The sequence below is a fragment of the Notothenia coriiceps genome, unplaced genomic scaffold, assembly GCF_000735185.1.
Source record: "Notothenia coriiceps isolate Sejong01 unplaced genomic scaffold, NC01 NC01_scaffold00037470, whole genome shotgun sequence".
NCBI classification, from domain to species: Eukaryota; Metazoa; Chordata; class Actinopteri; order Perciformes; family Nototheniidae; genus Notothenia; species Notothenia coriiceps.
Window position 1 is genome coordinate 427,159 of NW_011370171.1, and position 21,240 is coordinate 448,398.

Here is a 21,240-nt window from a genome sequence, read left to right on the forward strand (position 1 = left end):
AGAAAGAATTATACATTTCTGTCTTTTTATGCCTTTAATAGCTACTAACTTGAATTGTTATTCTTGAACCTGTACACATTTGGGAACCACTGCTCTATAGGTACAAGTGAATGTGCCGTTTTGATTGCAAATGTATTTCTGCAAATACAGTGAAAATAATTTGAAGCTGTTCACTCTCAACACCTTTAGTTTGTAATGCAAATGATTATGTTAAATGTAGGTACAACTGTTGAGTCAACAGCATGGTCAACAGTCACTTACTTCCCTGATTTTAAAGTGGACCTATCATGCTATATTTTAATAATATATTGTAGGGCCATACCTATACAAAACATGTCTGTGAAGTTTGTTTTTCAAAATACCAAACAGATCATGCATTTTAGCCATGCCTCATTTCGCTCCATTCGCTCTATTCCAGCCCTGTCTTCACAAGGGCTGATTCTGTGGCAAATGAGCTGCAGCTGACCACGCCCCCCTGCAAAGGAGGGGGGCGAGGCACGAGCGTCATGTTACCATGCTGTTACCATGCCACGCAACCTCTCATTCCCCTGATAGGTGGAGATTTGCCCATATAGGCGGAGCACCCCGTTTCTGACGTCAGAACAATTTAAAATCTGTATCAGATCCATTGCAGCCCCGTTTTTAGAGATTTGGGTATGGAGGAAAAGAGAGAGGATTGTGTTTTCTGACACTTAGTGAGTTCCCTGACACACCGGGGACACATTCATGTATAAAAGACGTACAAAAGTGCATTTTGCATGATAGGTCCCCTTTAAGTTAAAACAAAAACAATGTTAAATGTTTTCTTGTTCAGTCAGTCTTTGTTTTTTCCCTTTGTTTTATCTCATCCCTTTTTGTTTATTTATTTTCAAAAACAGAGTAAAGTGAGTAAAGAAACATCCAGAACACATATTGCTCATCCAGTTTTAGTTTAATTCCTTTGTGGAAAAGAATATCTTCACTTCAGTACATACACATTGCACAAGGCAGGGAGCCATTATTTTTATTTGTCTTTTTTTTTCATTTTAACCCTTTATTTTTTCCAAACCGGAGTTAAAAGCAGCAGCAGAATTGACGCAATAACCAGCACTAGGCTTCCCAAAATGTTCATACCCAGATCCACATCACAGAGAATCCAGCATCCGGACTGTATAACACTTTTTCAAAATACCACATTTTCCCTACAATTCCCAATCGAAGTAACAATGACATAATAAGCATGATTATCTTTAATCAAAGTCTGAGCTTGAATAAAACCAAGAACATGTTAATAAAGTTACAATACATGTACAGAAATACTATCTGATTGGTGGGTTACCACATGTACAAAGGATGACAACACTTCTATACAACCAATAATAAACATCTACACGTATGTTATTTAACGCTATTCGTCATTCAAAGTGGTTTGTCACGGTGCATCTTCTGTCTACGTTGGGATTTGCAAAAGAAGTGCCGGGTCATGTTTGGGAAGCCAAGAACTGCTGAAACAACTTAATCAACAGAAAGATTGCTGGTGTAGAATATATCATATTAATATTATTTACAAAATCTCTGTACAATCAAATACACAAGGTTGAAAATGTCTGTCCTGCTAGTCAAGCATTCCAGAAGACAGTTTTAAAGGTGGGATGTATTCACGCAACAGGGTGTAAACCGGATTAGGCCCTTTGAGAAAAGGTTAAGCAAACTATCACACAAGCCTAAGGTCAGAAGGTCACAAGGAACATTATGCCACGGTTTATAGTATGCAACATGAGGTTTGACAGGATGTTTACAGTTTGATTTATATCGTAAACAAACACTGTTCAAGATAAAAGTGAACCCGGGTCATTCATCCAACAGAGATTCACAGTTTAGATGTAAATCCAAAATAGCTGTAGGTGTGTTAACAGAGCTTCTTACAGCATGTGTTACTGTGCCACAGTGCATACATGTTTAGTCACACAGACTATACCAACAAAACATGCATGGTACACTCATTTTGGTGCATAATCCGGCCTAAAACATTCTGTTGCGAGCATTCACCTTGAATAGTGTTAACAAATCAGCAGGACAGAAACTTCAGGAGGAGAAATTATCTTCCGTCAAGATTCAAACAGGATTTTTAACAGGGGAAAACTCACATGGGTTGCATATATATTTTTAAAAAACATTTACAAACAAGTCCAATAGACTGGTTGCTTTAAAGAAGAGGTGAGTTTGTTGAAAGGGAAAAAGAGATCCATGGGTGAGTTACTGCATAGCCTGTTGGTTAGATTTCACTAAGGGTGGCATGACATTTAAAGCCAAAACTCCTACTAGTATCACTGGAAAGTATACTGATGTGGGTTGGATGGTCCCAGCAGGAAATTAACTTCAGACAAAGTTTACTGAGGGGCAAACCCCAGACTCTAAAAATCTTAACTCAGACTATCATCAAAGCAGAGTATCTGAACTCATGACATCCCCATGGCATTACATAAACTCTGGTGTACTGTAGAACTGTTTTAGATTAGTAGAGTTATTTTACAACTAGCATTTATACCACTACTGGGAACATAGCAGTACACTAAAATGCTGTCAAACATGTACAGTAATCTATGGTATGCAGGGACCATGCATCATCTTAAAACGGACATCAAGGACGCAGCCAGATGTTGAACAGCAGATTGTAAAAAGTTCAAACGGACTTCTATGTTTAAATGTTCCTCGTACTTGGGTGTTCAGCTGATGTGAGATAATAGGCCCTGCAGGACAGTGAGAAGGTGTGTTTGAAAAGAAAAAAATCATCAACTCACAGTCATTACTTTTTCTAGTTATGCAAATCAGCACGTTTTAAAAGGCTTCTCAGCCTGATCGCACATGAAAGTGACATTTCTGGAAACAATCACACTGGTTCTTTTGTGCCAACCAAAAAAAATAAAAAATACATGACAATTCTGTACAGTATATTAAAATCACATGGGAAAACACTCACATATTTACTTCGTACTGGCCACAAAAAAAGGCTTAAACCAATTAAAAGGACAAAACAAATTCCGTTAAATGTTCCCAAACCACACATTTGCCCAGAAAAATAATGAAGAAAACCTGGAAAAACATCAAAATGTCCAGTTCTTCTTATTTATGTTACCCAAATATTGTTGTGGCTTTCCAAAGGATTACACTATAATCAAAACCATTGCAGTGGTAGTGGAAGTTAATTCTGCTCTCGTACTAAGAAGACACACTTGGGGTTAGCAGTAGAGTTGTGAATACCAAACACACAGTCTTCTGCTAGAGTACCATGGCATAAAAACAAACCATCTATAAACAAGCATATGAAGCAGGTCTGAAACATGAGCAGAAACATGTTTGCATGCACAGCGGTACAGAAACATTGAGTTAAAGTTCAGCAGGTAAGTAATTGAAGGTAAATCACACAGGGCACATACATGGTGAAACCAGGCGAACACACACTGAAGGCAACTGATAGGGTTTCAGGTGAGAAAGGGGGGGGGTTGCACAAGATAACCAACACCAGACCCAACAGGTTGAGGTCACCATTATAATCCAAACATGAGTTGAAACAAGGCAAATGTAAAAACAAAACAGACCACAAAGCAGCTTTATAACAACAGAAGAAAATGGTGGGACAGTCCCAACAAAAGTCGCTACTATTTAAATAGTAACACTTGCATTAGTGTTGGCATTTCGATTATTGAAATGAATAGGTTGTTAATGAAGGCTGCTGCAATCAAAGTACTCACAGAAAAATACTAATATTGAGCTTTGAGTATATTACTACAGAGCACCCACTCTTTACATTTGTGATTATTTTGTTAGCCAATTAACTATTTGATTAAAAAGGACCCTCATCATTTTTGACTATACAGTTTTCTAATGTTCGTGTATTTTGAGAAGCTGTGGAAAGCTTAAAATAACAAAACTGCTCTATGTCTTCCCTTTCAACAAATATGAAATAGTAAATTAAAATGTGGTGATGCACAGTGCTAGTTTGGATATGGACTGATCAGGACGAACATCCTCCTACATGGTTTGCATATGTGTGAGTTACTCTAATGAAGTTTGTGTTCGAAGAGATATTGGCAGAATTAGTCATCTGTACCTGGGCATGTTCAATCCCCCTGGTTTAAAGGTTGGTTAAAATAGAGGCACATAGTATTGAAATGCTCTAAGAAGAATACAAAGTGATAATCTGGGTTGAAGCTGGGGAATGTTGGCCAACTACTATAACATATATTTCCAAGAGTGTAGTAATAAGTTAACTGTTATTTCTCATCGGTGGCTCTTACAGAACAAATCAATTCATTTAAATACTAAAAATACAGCCTAATTTACAGGAGATGAACCAATTCTGCTTTTTAGTCTCCTATCTAATGTAGAGCTCAGGTGCTAAACCTTTTAAATGCTAAGATTCACATGTTATTTTGATATTAGCCTAATAAAATCACATTAGCAACATCCAAACAAGGCAGCAGGGGAGGCAGTGAAGTTAGAGGGAGAGGAATCAGATCTCCACCCTCCTGAAGTGACACTTGCAGACAGGGACAAGTAAGAGAAAAAGAAAAGGATGATTCCTTACAGTGATAAAAAAGAAAATTCCCATTGGTTATCCCAAATAACAAACACTGGTCGCTGAGGCAGGCTGGGTCCTGAACTGTAGTTGTAGCTCGTCATTAACAGAAATCAACAACGCAGACGCATCTGTAGCGCCATCTGTTGGAAGACAATGTCTCGGTCCCATCATCAAACACTAAACTCAGCAGGTTAGGTACGCATGTGTGGCAATATGGTGTTGTTAATGTTGGTAGGCAGAAGGAGGAGGAATAAACAAAAAAGCAAAGGCCATGTGCAGTGGAGCAACAGAAAAGAAAAACAATTTTTTTCTGCCCCCATCTGGGCTGAAGGTGTAGTACGAATCTCAACAGGATTTGGCTTCAGTGCACTCCTAAGAGGACTGTGGCATTGTGGGAAACGTTTTGTGCAACAACAAAATGCCTCCGGACCTTTAACTGCTGCCATGACTGCTGTCCAGCTGCAGTTTGACGCAGTGGAACCACGAGTTTTGGTCTTTATAGTTTTACAGCGTCAGTAACCGATTAGGCAGCTGAAGGCTGGAGGTGTGGTGTTCGAGTTGAGTTTCTGTGGTCGCAAGGAATTAATTTATACAAGTCCATAAAATGCTCAATGAATCATTCAAGAGTGACTTAATTTCTGTGCAGACATCTTATCTTGAATAATTGTTGCACAAACAGTCTCCCGTGGAGCCACAGCCTCAAGGATGTTATGCTACAGTAGCTATTCACAAAACAAAAAGACAAAAACACACTAAAATACTCTGTGTCTCTGTGCTTCCTGACACAGCACTGATTACAGGAATCAAGGGGGTTACAGGAAACCATAAATTAAAGATTAAAATATTAAAACCTCTATGATAGGGGGACTCTGTTTGGGAAGTTTAGGAGATGAATGTTAGAGGTTTACATTATTTACAAGAGTTAAATTATTAAAATGGCTTTTCTCAGTTTCTGTGTCTCTCGCTCAGTGTTCCTTTAGGGGTCCCTGTGAACAGGACCTTTTTTCAGCAGCAAAAGTTGACAACATCACGGCATCGAGAGTTGATGACATCACAGCATTCAGGGTTGGATGACATCTTCCTGTCGAGGGTTGATGATGTCATGACATCGTCCACTTTATGGGTCCTCGGTTGTCTTGTGCAGCTCCAACAGCGCCCCGACAGCTCCAAAGTAACCCTGGTGCAAACACACGCACACGCACACACACACACACGTTACACAAACTGAATGGGAGTTTTACCGAGAGCCGGAGAAAACTGTTTAACTGCCAAGTCACTAATCGATTGGTCAATAATCGTCATAGTTAATGTAATGCAAACATTTCAAAGAATGCTGTTATCACCCTCTAAAATATGGGAAAATCCTGCTTTTCTCTATTCAATATAAGATTCAATGTATTATCTTTGGACTAACAAAACAAGACATATACAGAAATCACCTTAGATTGTCAGAAAGTGGGGTGGACATTTTCCAATACATTTACAATTATTTCATACCTAATTATTAATCTGGAAAATAATCTGCAGATTTATCAATAATAAATGCACTGTTAAAGCAGCCCTAACACCTGGGATGATACACAAGATAACTATAGACGCCAAGGACACTTTGATTTCCTTCAGGTCTTCCGGTAAAGCTTGCTTAGGTTCCTCCTTTAGTTGATCGGTTCTCACCTCGTGTTCCAGGAAGAGGGCTCTGAGTTGTCCTTTGGACCAGAAGTCCATGGCGTAGGCTAGCAGTTTTGTGGACACCGTGTTGATACGAAGGAAGTTCCCGACAAACACCACACGCTCAATTTTCTAAAACAAAAAATATATTGAAAAGTCAGATTTTTTTTTATCTCGGTTATGTGTGTGAAAGCTATAGGAAATCTATCAGCCCTCACATACATCTTTGTCAATCATTTGAAAACGTAAAATATGTGACACTTACATAGTGACCTGTGTTGCATGTCATTTCCTGTTTCTCTCTCCAACTCACTTATCAACCATTAAAGAAAGGCATCAAATGCGTTGAAAATTATATAAAACTTGACGAGAAAAAGCCTAATCTTGCAACATACAATTAGACTATAATGATTGCCCAAAATAATCCCCCCTGCTCTTTCTGAGACGTCGTGACTGTCAGTCTTTTAAATCTATCCTCGAGCAAATTAATACATTGAAATCCATAACAGTCACAATAAAAGAACTTAAAGTAAGAAAGATATGGACAATGTAAATGCAGTAAAGCTTACAGATTAGTATATTTAGACAAAATGCAACACCTCTTTGTGGCAACATGATGGTGCTGCAGAGCTGGTAAAAACTTTGTGTCTACATTTGATCCCTAAAGCCATTTGATGGGAAACAAAGATATATATTAAAGATAAACAAATACAATAAACCTATTATATACCAAGAGCGGCCCCCAGCCCTATGCCTGGTGTCCCTGTGTGTTCGCTGCAGCTCTGTGTGCAGTGATAGCCCTGTACAATGCTGCTTGATCCCCATGCCACAAGGCAACACTGTAAAGAAGCTCACAGCACACAGACTCACTCCAGGCTGGTGCCTCTCTCCGGAAAATAACTACGGTAGTTTGAGATTGGCTAACAAAACAAAACAAATCCAGCTTTAACAGATGCTACATGTATTTTTCATTGAACCATCTACTCGTGAAATGCAGTGATTAAACTGCTCCACTTTTGGTTGTTTGTTTCTTTGATACATGTACGCTCATTTGACAAAAATAAGCAGCACCCGCAAGCCCAAACATGCTTACAGTTGATTTCCTGAAATTCATTCACTGTTGAGTTTCAAAATATAGGCAGTAAATCTGTGTTTAAAACATTACATCTTTGCTTCTTAAAACCATGCAGTACAGTTAGTAAAACAGTTACAATTTAAGTGCAAATGTGCTCCCCCCCTATGAGTGCATGTGTTATGCGAGTCCTTAGTTCATGCATTCACACACAAACAACCTCACCAACACCTGACCTCAGACACAGAGAGCGGGAACTGTAGTCACCAGAGGGTGTGGAAGATTTTATGGACTGACGGACAGAGCGAACTGTACACCCTTTCAAAGTTTAAAATATTCTGAATGTGTCCCAGTTTATTTCATGACATCATCCGACAGGAAGCAGCTGTGGACCTAAGCTGTTTCAGATGTTCCTTTATCAAAGTTACTCTGTTTCTTTATTCTTTATTAAGTACTACCCGGGGTAGAGATGAATCCCATTCAGAAAATTGTAAGGGTGCACATGTGTTGCAGCATGAGAGTGTGAGTGTGAGTGTGTGTGTGTGTGTGTGTGTGTGTGTGCGTGTACCTCGTTGACTGCACACATCCGTGCAATGGATCCTATGTTGTTCGTGATGGTGACCAGTGTGGCTTTAGCCAGGTNATTCTTTATTAAGTACTACCCGGGGTAGAGATGAATCCCATTCAGAAAATTGTAAGGGTGCACATGTGTTGCAGCATGAGAGTATGAGTGTGAGTGTGAGTGTGAGTGTGTGTGTGTGTGAGTGTGTGTGTGTGTGTGTGTACCTCGTTGACTGCACACATCCGTGCAATGGATCCTATGTTGTTCGTGATGGTGACCAGTGTGGCTTTAGCCAGGTCTTCCTTACTGATGCTGTCTCGCTTCTCTTTGCTCATCATGTGACCAAAACTGCAAAAAAAACAGACCATCAGAAACATTGACATGTACACATTAACACAGACACACTTTCCTCATGAGTGCTACTCAAGTTTGATGAACTTATGACCAGACGCACAGAACATGACCCTCTATTGTGACATTGTCACAATAACCTTCAAAACAGTAACGGCTCCATCACACGGCGGCGTGCGTTGTCGCTTGCCGGCGGGGGGGGCTGAAACTGGACCAACAACCAATCACATGAATCTCCCGCCCCAGACACACAAGCACGCGGTTTGATTGGCTAGAGCTTGCATTGGCATATGATTCGATTGGTTGACGCCTCCATCGAGGCGGCAAAAGTAGAACATTGCTCTACTTTTGCAGCGAGCACCGCGAGAGAAGCTACGCTTTGCTCCCACAATGCAGTTCGGCGAATCGTGACGTCACCCCATTCAAAGTGAATGGGCAGAAGCGTTAACGTACGCCGCCGTGTGTAGGGGCCGTAAGTGTGTGTTTAATTTCAATATAAAAAACATGAAACGGTGATAATAATGTGAAGATTGTGATACAATCTGCTTCTCACTTTGCTTCATGGATCAACCTTTGAACACAGAGCTGCAGGTTTCATTTATATAACCAAACACAGATTAGCAAGCAAAGGTCCAAGTTTGCACGCAAGTAAGAGTGTGTTTATGTGTGTGTGCCAAGTAGGCTATGATTTCATACCGCATTTGCTGTTAGGTGTATTTGTGTTATTACTTTATCCTTTGTGAGACATACATACAGAGCACAACACGGCACTGTGGTTTCACACTCATTTAATTCATGTTTATGTTGTTTGACCAACTTCCTTAATAATTGGAAAAAATAAATGTGTGCATTGAGCAAGTTCAAAGCCTGTTTCATCCACTTTACATAACTAATGCAATTATTTATATCATATAACTTAATTATTTGTATATTTTGTTCCAAGAAGTTCAGTGTAGGTTTTTCCAGATTTTTACTAAGCAATGTATAGAGCACTATTTTTGAGATATACTTCACGGCTGTACCGAAATCAGTGTTTTCCAAATCAAGCAATCAGAGGAGGTCTTGTGTTTGCATGTTGACCCTCAGGAGACCCTGGTCCCTCTCACCTGGAGGCGACAGCAGAGCCCTGCAGGCCGAAGCGCTCGTAGTCTCCTCCGTAGATATCTTTAACCAGTTTGTCCACGTTGGTAGAGTCGCCCTTGCTGGCCATTTCCAAGGCCTCCTCGAACGTCTCGCAGCCCGTCAGCAGGCAGCAGAGGCCCAGGAATGTACCGCCACCCAGACTAAAAGGTGAGAGAGGAAGTGAACAAGCTTAGTTCTAGTAAGGGAACGAGAGGAACATATATGGCAGAGTTGTTTTGAACCGAATAATCCAACTTTTCCCAAAGTTTAAGTAAGTTTAAGATGAATGAACCGTGTTGCCTTGGCTCATTTCATGGGTGAACTACTTTTTCCACATCAATATGATCTCAATATGCATATAATGTCATGCATCATTGTAAAATTAATATATCTGGAAAGTGCATACATTTGCAAGTGTCATAATGAGCTCTGAGAAATAGCATTATTTAATCTTTTGTTATAAATGTATCAGTAGATGAAATGATAAAGAAAATGATTCTTAGGGACATTTATGATAATGTGATGAAATGAGATCTGGGTTGACAGATCTGTAAGAAAAACTAAAACAAGAAAATGTTTTAGTTTGCCTCATGCGATCAAAATATATGATCACATAATCTTAACAATAAATTCTTAGCCTATAAAATCAAGGCGGTTAAATCGGAACTAAAAATAATTGGCCTTAGAATCTTTTCTATTGTAGCGGTGAACATTTGGCTATTTTAAGAAACCACTTTCATTGATTCACCTTTATTTGCATTGGCAATTTAACAAGTATGTGGTAGTTCCAGTTCAGTTAGGCACATATTTAAAGACAATGTGTTCAGTCTTAGGAACTAGGAACGTAGTATACTATTTCTGTCGTCAACATGCTTTCATCATGTCTGGGCGGGACTTCGTTGTTTTCACCAGCTCACTATCTAATCACAATATCGTCGTTCTAGAAGGTGCATAAGGTGACCATAGATAAAGAACAGCTGGAAGTCAAACAACCGATTCTGGCTTATCTTTTTAAGCTGTAAAAGGTATGCAGCCACCTTCACCTTTTGCACATTTTCATTCACGCAAAACAACTCGCTGGTTTAGGGCTCAAGGTGGACTTTAGTAGAACAAAACAAGTTGATTCTTGTTAGTGTTTATGGGCTCAAAGGACAACATTTAGTGTTCAGTCTAAGCTTCCCGTTAACAATGTCGCTGCTTGTGGGTTTGAGCTGGTTTCCTCACCTGGTCCCAGTCACGCGTTTGTAGTCGTTCTCTGAGTAAACGGCCAGGATGGAGACCCCGGAGCCGATGTTGACCAGCAGCATGGGGAAAGGGTTGTCCAGGGTGCAGGTCTTCTTCACGCAGCTCTGGGTGTCCGAGGGGTTCTCAAAGTAGTATCCCTCTGGGTGTCCGTTGAAGCTAACCCTGTCCACGTACAGCAGACCCCGGATCAGGCAGTCCAGCTCGTCCAGCTTCAGCAGCTCCAGGTCGGCCATCTGCAGCACAGAGAGCGGAGGAAGAGAAACCGTTCAGCCATTAACCCAGAATGATTTACAAAGCACTTTAGGTCGGAAGTGTGCATGTTTCTGCTTAGTTTCTCCTGCAGAGCCAAGAGAGTTCATTGATCTAATACTGCACTGCAGAGAGGGTCAATGAACTCAGGTAGACAGGCACTGAGAGGACAGATGTCAAAATGTGCTCACGTCCAAAAATCATAATGCAAGAATGAGCCACTAACCTCAATAAAATGCAAAGTCATTGAGAAACAGACATTTCTGCTCAAATCAGATTAGAACTGGGGGGAATTTTAATTCTGTTGACTGGAAAAAAATTTCGCCTAATTGTGTGGTCAATAGAACGACTAGAAAATGCATGCTGTATTTTCTACAGGGCAAGGTGTGTTTTTTTATTCAACCAGCAGCCCAAGAAATTACATTTGAGAATCCTCCCATTTGAGAAGCTGGTGAATAATTGATTGCCATATTAGACGCATATTCATTTTCTGCATTGTTCCTGTATTTGCAGCAGTAAACATATGCTTGCAATGAGAAATGTTGTTATTTGGAAATGTTTGCTTAAAACTATTCAAGCACGTTCTCTGGCCTCACCGATCTGAATTCATTCTCAAACTTGTAGGCCCCGCCCCCGGTGGCGCAGAGCGTTGTGTGCAGGCTGGAGAAGTTCTTGTCCCGCCCCATCTGGATGAAGCGGGGCATGGCCTGCGTCGGGAAGCGGATGAAGTGCAGGTTCCCCGTCCGGCCGCACATGGTCAGGTTCCTCAGCTCCAGGTGGACGTCACGGACGCCCGTTTTACCTGAGCGAGGGAGGGAATGATTATCAAACTATACGATTCTGTATCAATGCATTCATGTCCATTTAGAAAGTGCAAACACGTGACCAACTTTCCAGTTCCTGTGAGGGTGGGAGGGATTCTGTTTTATATGTAACAAAAGAGGGGTAGTTTTTCCTGTAATAAGAAAACCAAAAAATGTGAAAAAATGTTTATTGTCTGGTAAATCTGCACTCCTTAATAAAGAAATTTAAAAAAGAAAAAAGAAAGTGCAAACACAATCTTCTTAATGCATTGGTTAAAGTTCAACTGAGAACTTTCTATAATCTTTGCTATCTTCATAGTTTCCTTGAAAGCCCTTGCCCTTTCTTAGGTACACAAATGAGTCTAGAGATGCAAGAATGTGGGTGTAACAGCGTATGTGGGTTTAACAACAGGTCTGTGGGTGTGTATGTATGTATGTATGTATGTCTGTATGTCTGTATGTATGTCTGTCTGTATGTATGTCTGTATGTATGTATGTATGTATGTATGTATGTATGTATGTATGTGTGTGTGTGGACTTACCATAGGCCACGTTTGAGGTGAGGTAGCGCCGGATGGACTTGAGGTTTTCTACTTCTTCCTGTTCTTCCTCTGCTGTTATGTCGACTGGCTCAAAGTACACCAACTTCACCAGCGTGCCGCCGATGTCCATACCAAACCAGGGGAAGGCTGGAGAGCAGAATGACAACATAATGTTACTCTTTACTTCAAACAACAAGACATGGTGAAGATCAAAACCAGAGAGCATCTTGACATACAAATTATCAAAGTTGAAACCAAAAAAAAACGTAAGAAATAAAGGATATCCATTTAGAAATAATGAGACATGTCAGTGTTATTCTGTATTTCTGTTATTTTAGCAGTTAAGTGTATGAACTACATTACACTGGAAAACAGGAACTCAATTAATACAACTAATAGAAAATGAACTGCCACTTTAAATAACCGATGAACAATTTTTCAAGTAAAAAAACAGATATTTGCAACTTCTCAATTGTGACGATTTTCTACTTTTTGTTGTTGCATTAGTACAATACTAAATGGTCAAATATATTGGGATATTTGATTAGAAAATGTGTAGACTCTGGGAAATCCTAATGGCAGAGGATATTATTGCCAATTTATATAACAAATATATTATTAATAATAATAATAATAATAATAATAGCAGCCCCAGACTGGAGTCTTTGCTACCAATGAAACCCAGAGATCAACCTGTTACACCAAATATACATTTCTTATTTTAAAAGGGGTCCAGCCTGCATCATTATATGCATCAGTTGTGTAAAAGCAGCTGTATAACCCTCCTGCAGAGGAAGTGAGAAAGGAGTGAAGCGAGGACACAGTCTGGTCTGGTTATTTGGTTTAGGAGAACAGTAAAAAAATAAATCCTCCAGCACAACCGGCAAGAGGGGAAAAAACCCCCACCATAGCTCAACAAGAGCCACAGTCGCCATGGAAACAGACTACCCCCCTCCATCATTTCTTCTCCAGCCTCCTATTTTCTCTTTCATTTAGCTCCATCTCCATTAGCCTATCTTTCTCTATCTGCCATTCCGTCTGTTCCCTTTTCACGACTAAACCTCCCTTCCTGCTCTCTCAGTTTTCTATTTCCTCTTCTCATCCTCGAACGCCACGCTTCCCGGCTTCGCTCTCTTCTTGTCTCTCGATCAATCTAATTCAATCAGAGTACGATTTACTGGAATGGACGGGAGAGAAGTGATACTGCAGGACGTTTTTAATGCTCTGCAAAGCAACTGTTATATTCTAAGACTTTTCAGTGCGCTTTGTGTGAAAGATAATTAAAGCGGAAATGATTTGCAATCTGCATTTTTCAAGCAAAGATATTTCAAACATTTACTAGTACCCGTTTCATATTAGTTAATTGTGTTGATCACCAGATTATATTGCTGCAGCCCTAATTATCACATATCTAAAGACATTTAAGTTGCCAAACAGTAAGAATCTTCCTTGAAATGTAAGTAACAGTTTTTCATTAAAAAAAAAAAAAAAAAATAGAGATAACATTAGTTTTGAAAAAGTTAAAAAACAGACGAAAATCTATAAATACAGAACTCAACAGATATATCTTAGTAAAAATCCTATTTGGTTTAAACTACATTTGAAGAAAATCCTACTTCAAATGTTTTCTCTCTTGGCAGAAAGATATTTTCTATTTCATCCGTGCATATGCTGCCATTTGAAAAAGCCACCAGCGTTGATTCACTTGTCTTTACATTGGCAGTTTAACACATATCTGGCTGTTGTGGTTCAGAGAAGCTAAAGACGTTGTGTCTAAGAGAAACACTATTTTTGTCCCAACATGCTCTCATCATGTCGACCTGATGACAGGCTAGCTCACATATAAACAACTCTAATTATGAAGAATCTGCTCAAATAAGAAAGTGAATTCATCCGATCACCTGAATAAAAAGTGAAAAGACAGCCATCATTGTTTCTGAAGCCCGAGCTATTGTCTTCAAGTTGAAATATCTTGTGTTGACCTACATACAGCCAAACAACATTATCTGTAAAGAAGCTGGAAAGAGAAGTTAATTGAATAACCTTGTAATGTGTCTGCTCTAGGTATTGCAAGTTAAACAGTTAAGACAAATCATGCTGAGATTTTTGAAGAATAATACATTTGTCTTCCTTACTGGTTTAACAGTAGTAACACTTAACTTTTAGATGGAAAGGCTTGTTAAACTGTGGTGACTCTGGTCCTCTCCGTGCCTTCAGCATTTCTCCTGCGCGTCGTTCAGAAGATTCAACTGTTTTGACAGCAGCGAGTTGAAGGTATCTTAATGATTCTGTCCGACTTACTGAGGCAAAGTCCACTTTAAGATTAGAGCCACCAAAAACATGCATTTCATGCTTTATAATGGTATGAGCAATCCATGCATACTAGACTAACGTCAAAAAGAACCATTCGTAATAATAAGTAGTATTTGGTGTCATGTTCTGTATTAGCAGCGAGTTACAAGGCCCACAAATGAACTTGAATAACCTTCCACATTTAATCTAGTGTTTACTGTTCATCATGTCACATTTGATAGGATATTGTTCGTAGTGACTTAGATTAGTGACAGTGTGAGTGGATTTATTTATTTTAAGTTATGAGTCATTGATAATACCACTGGGGTTCAGTCAGTTCAAAATGATGCAACACCAACTTTGTTGTTCTTTAAAGGAAGGGTTGGTTGGTAACGGAGATGGCGTAGCTGTCCCTTTGATATTGGTTTCTATGCCGTTATGCTCGTGATATTCCCTATACATCTGCATTACACTTCATATTTTGTATCGGAAGTATGTCATAGACAGTAGTTTTATTTGTTGAGGAGTTCATGGTATTTAGTGCACTAGGTTTGTGAAACCTGTAGTTACTGAAAGTATTTGAGTGTTAGCACCACCATCGCTGCTGATGCTATAAGCGTTAGCTCTCCACCTGCTGCTGCTCTACTACAGGTTGGTGTTTGGTTACTTTTCAGCAGGGGTCACCTATCACCTCCTTTTTATTGGTTTGACTTTTTGTTAGAGTCCCCTTTCACCTACTGACTTGCTCTGATGTCAGTAAACACGAGCTAAGAGGAATAGATTTTGTTATGTTCACTCTGGAAACATATTTTTGTCTCCAACATAGCTTCATCGATTATCTTTAAAAACAACATGGTTTTTAACAAACGTTTTTTTTCTCCAGAAACATGATTCTTTATCAAGGTTGTTCTCCTTAATGAAATAAGAAGCTAAAGTATGAAATCCTGGGAAGAACTAGTAACCAGGAATATGATCTCTTTTCTGATAGAATATAGAATAACACTTTTAGAGGCCACCCAAGGTACATGACGGTGTTTTCCTCAAGTGACAATCACACCTTCCTCCACAGCCTCAGCCAAAAACTCTTTCACAACCAAACCCATGACATTATCTAAATATAAAAAATACATTTAAATGTCATCATTGTGACATAACAGTACCACGAATCACAGCTTGTTCTCTGAAATAAACAAAAACATGTCTTGCTGATATTTTGAGTTACTACGAAACAGTATTATGTGTTACTGCTAATGCTATATCCTCAAATTGAACCTTTCTTTACATTTATGCAAAAAGAATGGATGCATAACGAATGGCAAACTATTTATTTTCACTTTAAGTAGGTGCTGCAGCTGTTCTGTTGCATGCAGTGTGCGTACAATTGGGACATACTACGTCTGCATAACATTGCAACGTGAACTTTGAGCCTTTTGCTCATAAATCTGCTGTGCAAAAGGTTGAGGATCAGAAAAGTCAGCTGGCTTGGTCTCTGCAAATGCAAGCAAAACATCCTGGTATTTTAGGCATTCTGCATTTGACATAACGTGACATACTCATTTCTTTCTGGCGTTTTAAATAATATGGTAGTATGGGAAATGAAACACCAATAATGTTGTTAAAGTGGAAATTGCTCAAATTAAGACCGCGTGACACTCATTCTCGTAACGACAAATTCTTGATGAAAAAGTGCTTGTGTTTCAGAAACTAAACAAGAGTGAACTCTATTCGATGTGCGGCTAGGAGGTAGACGATGTGTGGGAAACAATACAATTATTTATGCATCGTTACAATGTTCTCCTGAGGGTAAAATACTTGAAACAGGCTTTACAGAAATGAATGACATCAGTCTTCAATATGTTAGCGAGATAACTTTGTCCCAATGACAATCACTCAAATGTCTGAGCTGCTATTTGAACAAGGGGCATTTTCACTAAACCGGTTTTGTCATTAGGATTCTTGACATCCATTGACTGCACCTTTCCTGCGACGATCATTAACTTGCGCGGTGGAAAAAAACACTAAACACGAAGACGCTTGGCTTTTCCTGAGGAAACGGGCTAACTGTCACCTGGCTGTGATGTCGAGACACATGAAGCACGGACTTAAAAGGCGTCACAGGAATACAACGTGCCGGCCTACATTCTTTCTTGACTTCATTCACTGCAGCCCTGTGGCTAATTATACACATATCTTCTGTCCAACTTTCCTTGACCATTGCATGTATCTCCCAACTAAAAGCCTTAATTAAAAACCTTCCTTGAAATATTAAATTGAAATGAAAATGTCCATTAGCACTCAAAGGCACACACTTATCCTGGCATTCTATTTAAAAAGCACACACACACAATCTGTGTAAAGCCAAAGGTCAGTGTGGCAAGGAGCAGGGCAGGGCGGGGGGGGGGGGATTTATATCTAAATAGGGGAAAGTTCTCCGGCATAACAGATCTATACCTTGCACAGCGCAGTCGGACTTGAATAACCTGACGAGAAGGGATCAAAAATACGTGTTTTTCCACAGATTTTCAACATTTCCTGCGATTATCAACATCCTATTGCTAAACATGTAATCACAGGTTTAACACAGAGGTCTGGTGCACAGGAAGCAAAGGACAAGAGCAACACTTGGACATCAAGTTTGTGTGATAGGACAAGAAAACACACCAGCAACTACTACAACCACTATTTCTTAAAGTGGTGCAATATTACTGCTGTATAAAATGAATACCACATTTCAAACATTTGCCCTCTCATCTACTTCTACTAGATTTCTAAAGCTGGCAAAACAAACAGACAATGTGGCTGCTCCTTTCCCTACTCTGTCTAATACAATACATATAATAATACATTCAAAGGGAACACAGAGAATGAGTACAGAAAGTCTTTTGTTTTTTTTGGTCTTAAAGATTATACAGTTGTGCACGGTTTCAGATTGAATGACGAGTTTCGGCCCCCTCCACCCCAAAACACCTCCACCCTGACTGAAACTAGTTAGCCCGGTTCACGATCCGTATGCAACAGAAAGCGGTGGAACATTGACTCGACCTGTGGCAGACCTGTGTGTTTTTATCTGAGTTATTCTCTTACTACAGAGCCTCTCACTTAAAAGTGAATAAGTCACCACCTCATTAAAACAAAAAACATCCAAGGGTTCAACTTCTTTGTAATTTGAATCTGATTACCATTAGCTAGAATGATCATTTTCCATTAGCACTGCCAATCAAATGTACCCTTCCAGGTCCACCCCACAAACATCACTTTGTATCAGCAGGTCTCAACAATGTGACTGAAATCTATCGCTTGGTTCCAAGAAAAGTGTGTTTTTGCCTTTTTGTGTACTTTATAAGACCTTGGTATCTTGTAGCTCAAGGAATTTTAGTCAAAATCCACACTAAATGTCTCAAACACTGATATAAAAACATTTCATGCTGTGCATTCATCAGATTTCGTGGAAGGCTGGGGCAAAAACAAATGGTGGCCTTGCAAATAAAATGTATTGTATCGGTGACACTGCTGCCAATACTGTGTGAAAAACGCATTTCCAAAAAACACAATTACACTGAACAACAAAATTAGACCCCTTCCAATGCGTCTGTTTTTATTAGAGATGTTCCGATCCGATCACGTGATCGGGGATCGGAGCCGATCACGTGATTTTCAAAAGATCGGAATCGGGAGAAAAAAAATCGGGGATCGGGATTTTTTAAAATTTTTTATATAAATACTTTATTTTTATTTTGTATTCAATGTTACAAAACAAAAATGACCATGTTCAAGTCTTAAAGTCATCCTGAGGCCTTAGTTTTGGTTTCAAATTACACAACATCCTGTATGTGTTGCTTCTTTGGGGCTTGTTTTCATAGACCTATTTCTCTCAAATCTGGTAACAGAGTGGGCAGGGCGCAGTGTCTAATTGTAGCAGTAAGCTAACGAGTACTGACAAGCTTTATTTTGTTTTGATCCAATGCTGCACAACTGAACTGATCCAATGCTGCTGTGAAAAAAAGAAGCTATATCCATGTTGGATAGAATATCCAATTTAAATAAAAAAATAACCTTAAGGGACAACTTGAATGCTTTTTTTCTTTTTTTTCTCTTAATGCATTGCATAAAGATCGGATCGGGAAAAATCGGTATCGGCAAATTGTGAAAATCAAATGATCGGAATCGGATCGGGAGCAAAAAAAGGTGATCGGGACATCCCTAGTTTTTATCAAAGTATTATTTATTTATTTTTTAGGAGCAGCTCTTTGACTTGACAATGTATAATAATAATAATAATAATATGAATAATATTGCCTACTAATACTGCTGAGCTCTGTTTTATTTTAGCATGACCCCACAGCAGAGGTGATGATGCAACACGACTCCTTCAAAGATCTTCTGTCCACTAAATGCTTTTGGTTCAACAAAGATATTAAGGTAAGATACAAGGGCTTATGGAAATACACACAAAAAACATCAACGATACCCTATACATTGGCCAATAATCATGACACAAAAATAAAAACCTATTGCTGTTCTGAGATTGCATCTTCGTGGTTTATTCTACCTATTGTTAATCGCTTCGGATAAAAGTGTCAGCTAAATAAAACTTAATGTAATATGTCCTGAACCTTAAATAGAACAGTATGTCATGCTCATTTCTTCAGTACACAATCTCTATAGTTAATCTTAGAAAATGACCCGTGTGTTTGCACATTTCCTTTCTGTGGCTTTTGCTCTGTACTGAAAAACTAAAAAGGTCCCTAAAATACCCCAAACCTCAGAATGAAAATAGAAGACAAATCGAATCAATGCTAAATATATAGAGTTTAAAAGTGAATGTGAAGGGCTGGTTAAACTGTTAGTTCCATCAAATGCAATTCTGTTTCAGGAGACAGTCAGTGAAGGTTGCTGGAGTGTAACTTCTGGTGGAAACAAGAGGTACTGCAGCCAGGCAGCGTTACCCCAAAGTAACCCCTATCTTACCCCCCCCCCTAAACCCTAGTTAGAAAAAGGACCCTAGAACAAAAGTGAAAAATCACATCCCAGAGGGGAACACATTCCTGGGTCGGACCATACTGGGGAAAAGCTCAGAGGGTTATCCGGGTTTATCAGGACGGCTGGACTCTATCCAAGGATAACTCAGCCAGAAAGCACAGGAGCTATGACCGGACATTTCAAAGTTTACTATTGAGAAGTCCTTTTAATGACGTAATCTGGGCTGATGCTGGGGCGGGTTCTCTCTTTCTCAGGCGACTGAGCACCACAACAAACCACGGCAAATAATCAATTCGTGGTCAGCAGTGTGACTTTTCTTTTTTAACATCATTAATCAAACCATTTGTATGAGATATGAGAAGAATGTTATTTGTGTGTTTGGTAGAGTTTTATCACAATGTTTTCATACCTTAGTACATCTTACAAACGAGATCTTACTCACAGATACAGAATCAGGAGTACATACTGTGTGTGGTGTGTCTTATAAATGATCACCACGTTCTTGTACATTTTTGCACTTGGTGATTGGGTTTTATCTTGTTGTGTTTTCAAAGAATAAACTACTGATAGAAAAACTACTCGTCATCTTTTTCTATTACAGTGGAAGGAAATAGCCAGTGGTATTGTTAATGTTGAATGCATATCCATTGCAAACTGTAATGAGTTCCATGGATCCATCAATCAAGGACAAATGTACAGAAAATGTACTGTTACGATGCTTAACCATCTGAAATGAAATACAGCGCAAACTATCAGAGAGAGGAATTGTGTTATTTACTTATGCCCCCTTCTGTTGACAACAATGTAAAGCTGTTTACTATTCAGGTATAACTGAGGCCTGTACTACGAATCTAGTTCAACATATCCTGGATATGTTTGAGTGAGCCGGTTGATCTAATCCAAAACAAACGCGCTCTCGCTAAAATGTCCTACGACGCAGGTTATCAACTGGTTAACTCAAGCCAGCCGTACCCTATCTAGTTAGGTGCGTGTTCACATAAAAGGGGTGGTATTTAGAGCGATCACAAACATGGACAAGCCGCGTACTGACAGTGCAGCGTCATACTTCCTGAATGAAAAGTCAACTATAATATTAGACAAATATGAAGACGTTAAACTTTAAACAGCCTTTGCAGTTGCACCTGCAAGTTGAATACAGCTGGTAAAAGAAAAAATGTTTGAATACGTTCATTAACAGTTTTATGATATCACTGATATAACTAAGACACGAGTGGATCTGACTTTAATTACATTTGACTCTAGTGTTTCGTCAACTTAATTTGTTGCTTAAAATAATACTTCTGCATACAGTATGTGACACTGTAAGTGTTGCACAGTCACTGTGCAACACTTACAGTGTCACATACTGTATGCAGAAGTATTATTTTAAGCAACAAATTAAGTTGACGAAACACTAGAGTCAAATGTAATTAAAGTCNACTTGTATTGCAACCCATTTTTGCACAATTGTGTACAGTTATAATCTACACAGATTGGTGGAGACACACACACACACACACACACACACACAATAGAAACCTCCATGGGAACCCTTGCCAGCTCTGTCAAAATACAATGGCCGTTTGTCCATGTCAAGTGCAGTTACACACTATAACACACATCCACAAACAATGATAAAGAATGCATTGTGTTCTGAGTCCACACTTCTATTATCCATAAAAGAAGAAGATCAACAATTTGACCCCACTCCTTTGAACTCTGACCTTCAGGTGAGCGGGGGGTCGGACAGACTGCACTTTACCTGGGGGGAATCAACGAGGTTCAAACCCTTT

General features: G+C 39.3%; 1 protein-coding gene across 1 annotated transcript; it reads right to left on the bottom strand.

Moving 5' to 3' along the window:
* Positions 1-918: 918 nt before the first annotated feature.
* Positions 919-15,570, bottom strand: pank1a (pantothenate kinase 1a). The gene is made up of 8 exons (XM_010797075.1): positions 15,525-15,570; positions 12,176-12,322; positions 11,427-11,632; positions 10,561-10,814; positions 9,321-9,497; positions 8,088-8,211; positions 6,236-6,361; positions 919-5,738 (listed from the first exon to the last, which is right to left on the bottom strand). The coding sequence occupies exons 1-8, from the start codon at positions 15,568-15,570 to the stop codon at positions 5,679-5,681; spliced, it is 1,140 nt and encodes a 379-aa protein (XP_010795377.1). The 3' UTR covers positions 919-5,678.
* Positions 15,571-21,240: the final 5,670 nt, after the last annotated feature.

What these genes read in the sequence shown, in the direction of transcription:
- pank1a (XM_010797075.1), bottom strand. Translation starts at nt 15,570, where the DNA reads ATGGGTTTGGTTGTGAAAGAGTTTTTGGCTGAGGCTGTGGAGGAAG. An exon ending in AAACGCGTGACTGGGACCAG is followed by an intron (nt 9,498 to 10,560) that starts GTGAGGAAACCA and finishes CTCACCTTTTAG; the next exon opens with TCTGGGTGGCGGTACATTCC. An exon ending in GGCTCTGCTGTCGCCTCCAG is followed by an intron (nt 8,212 to 9,320) that starts GTGAGAGGGACC and finishes TTTTTTTTGCAG; the next exon opens with TTTTGGTCACATGATGAGCA.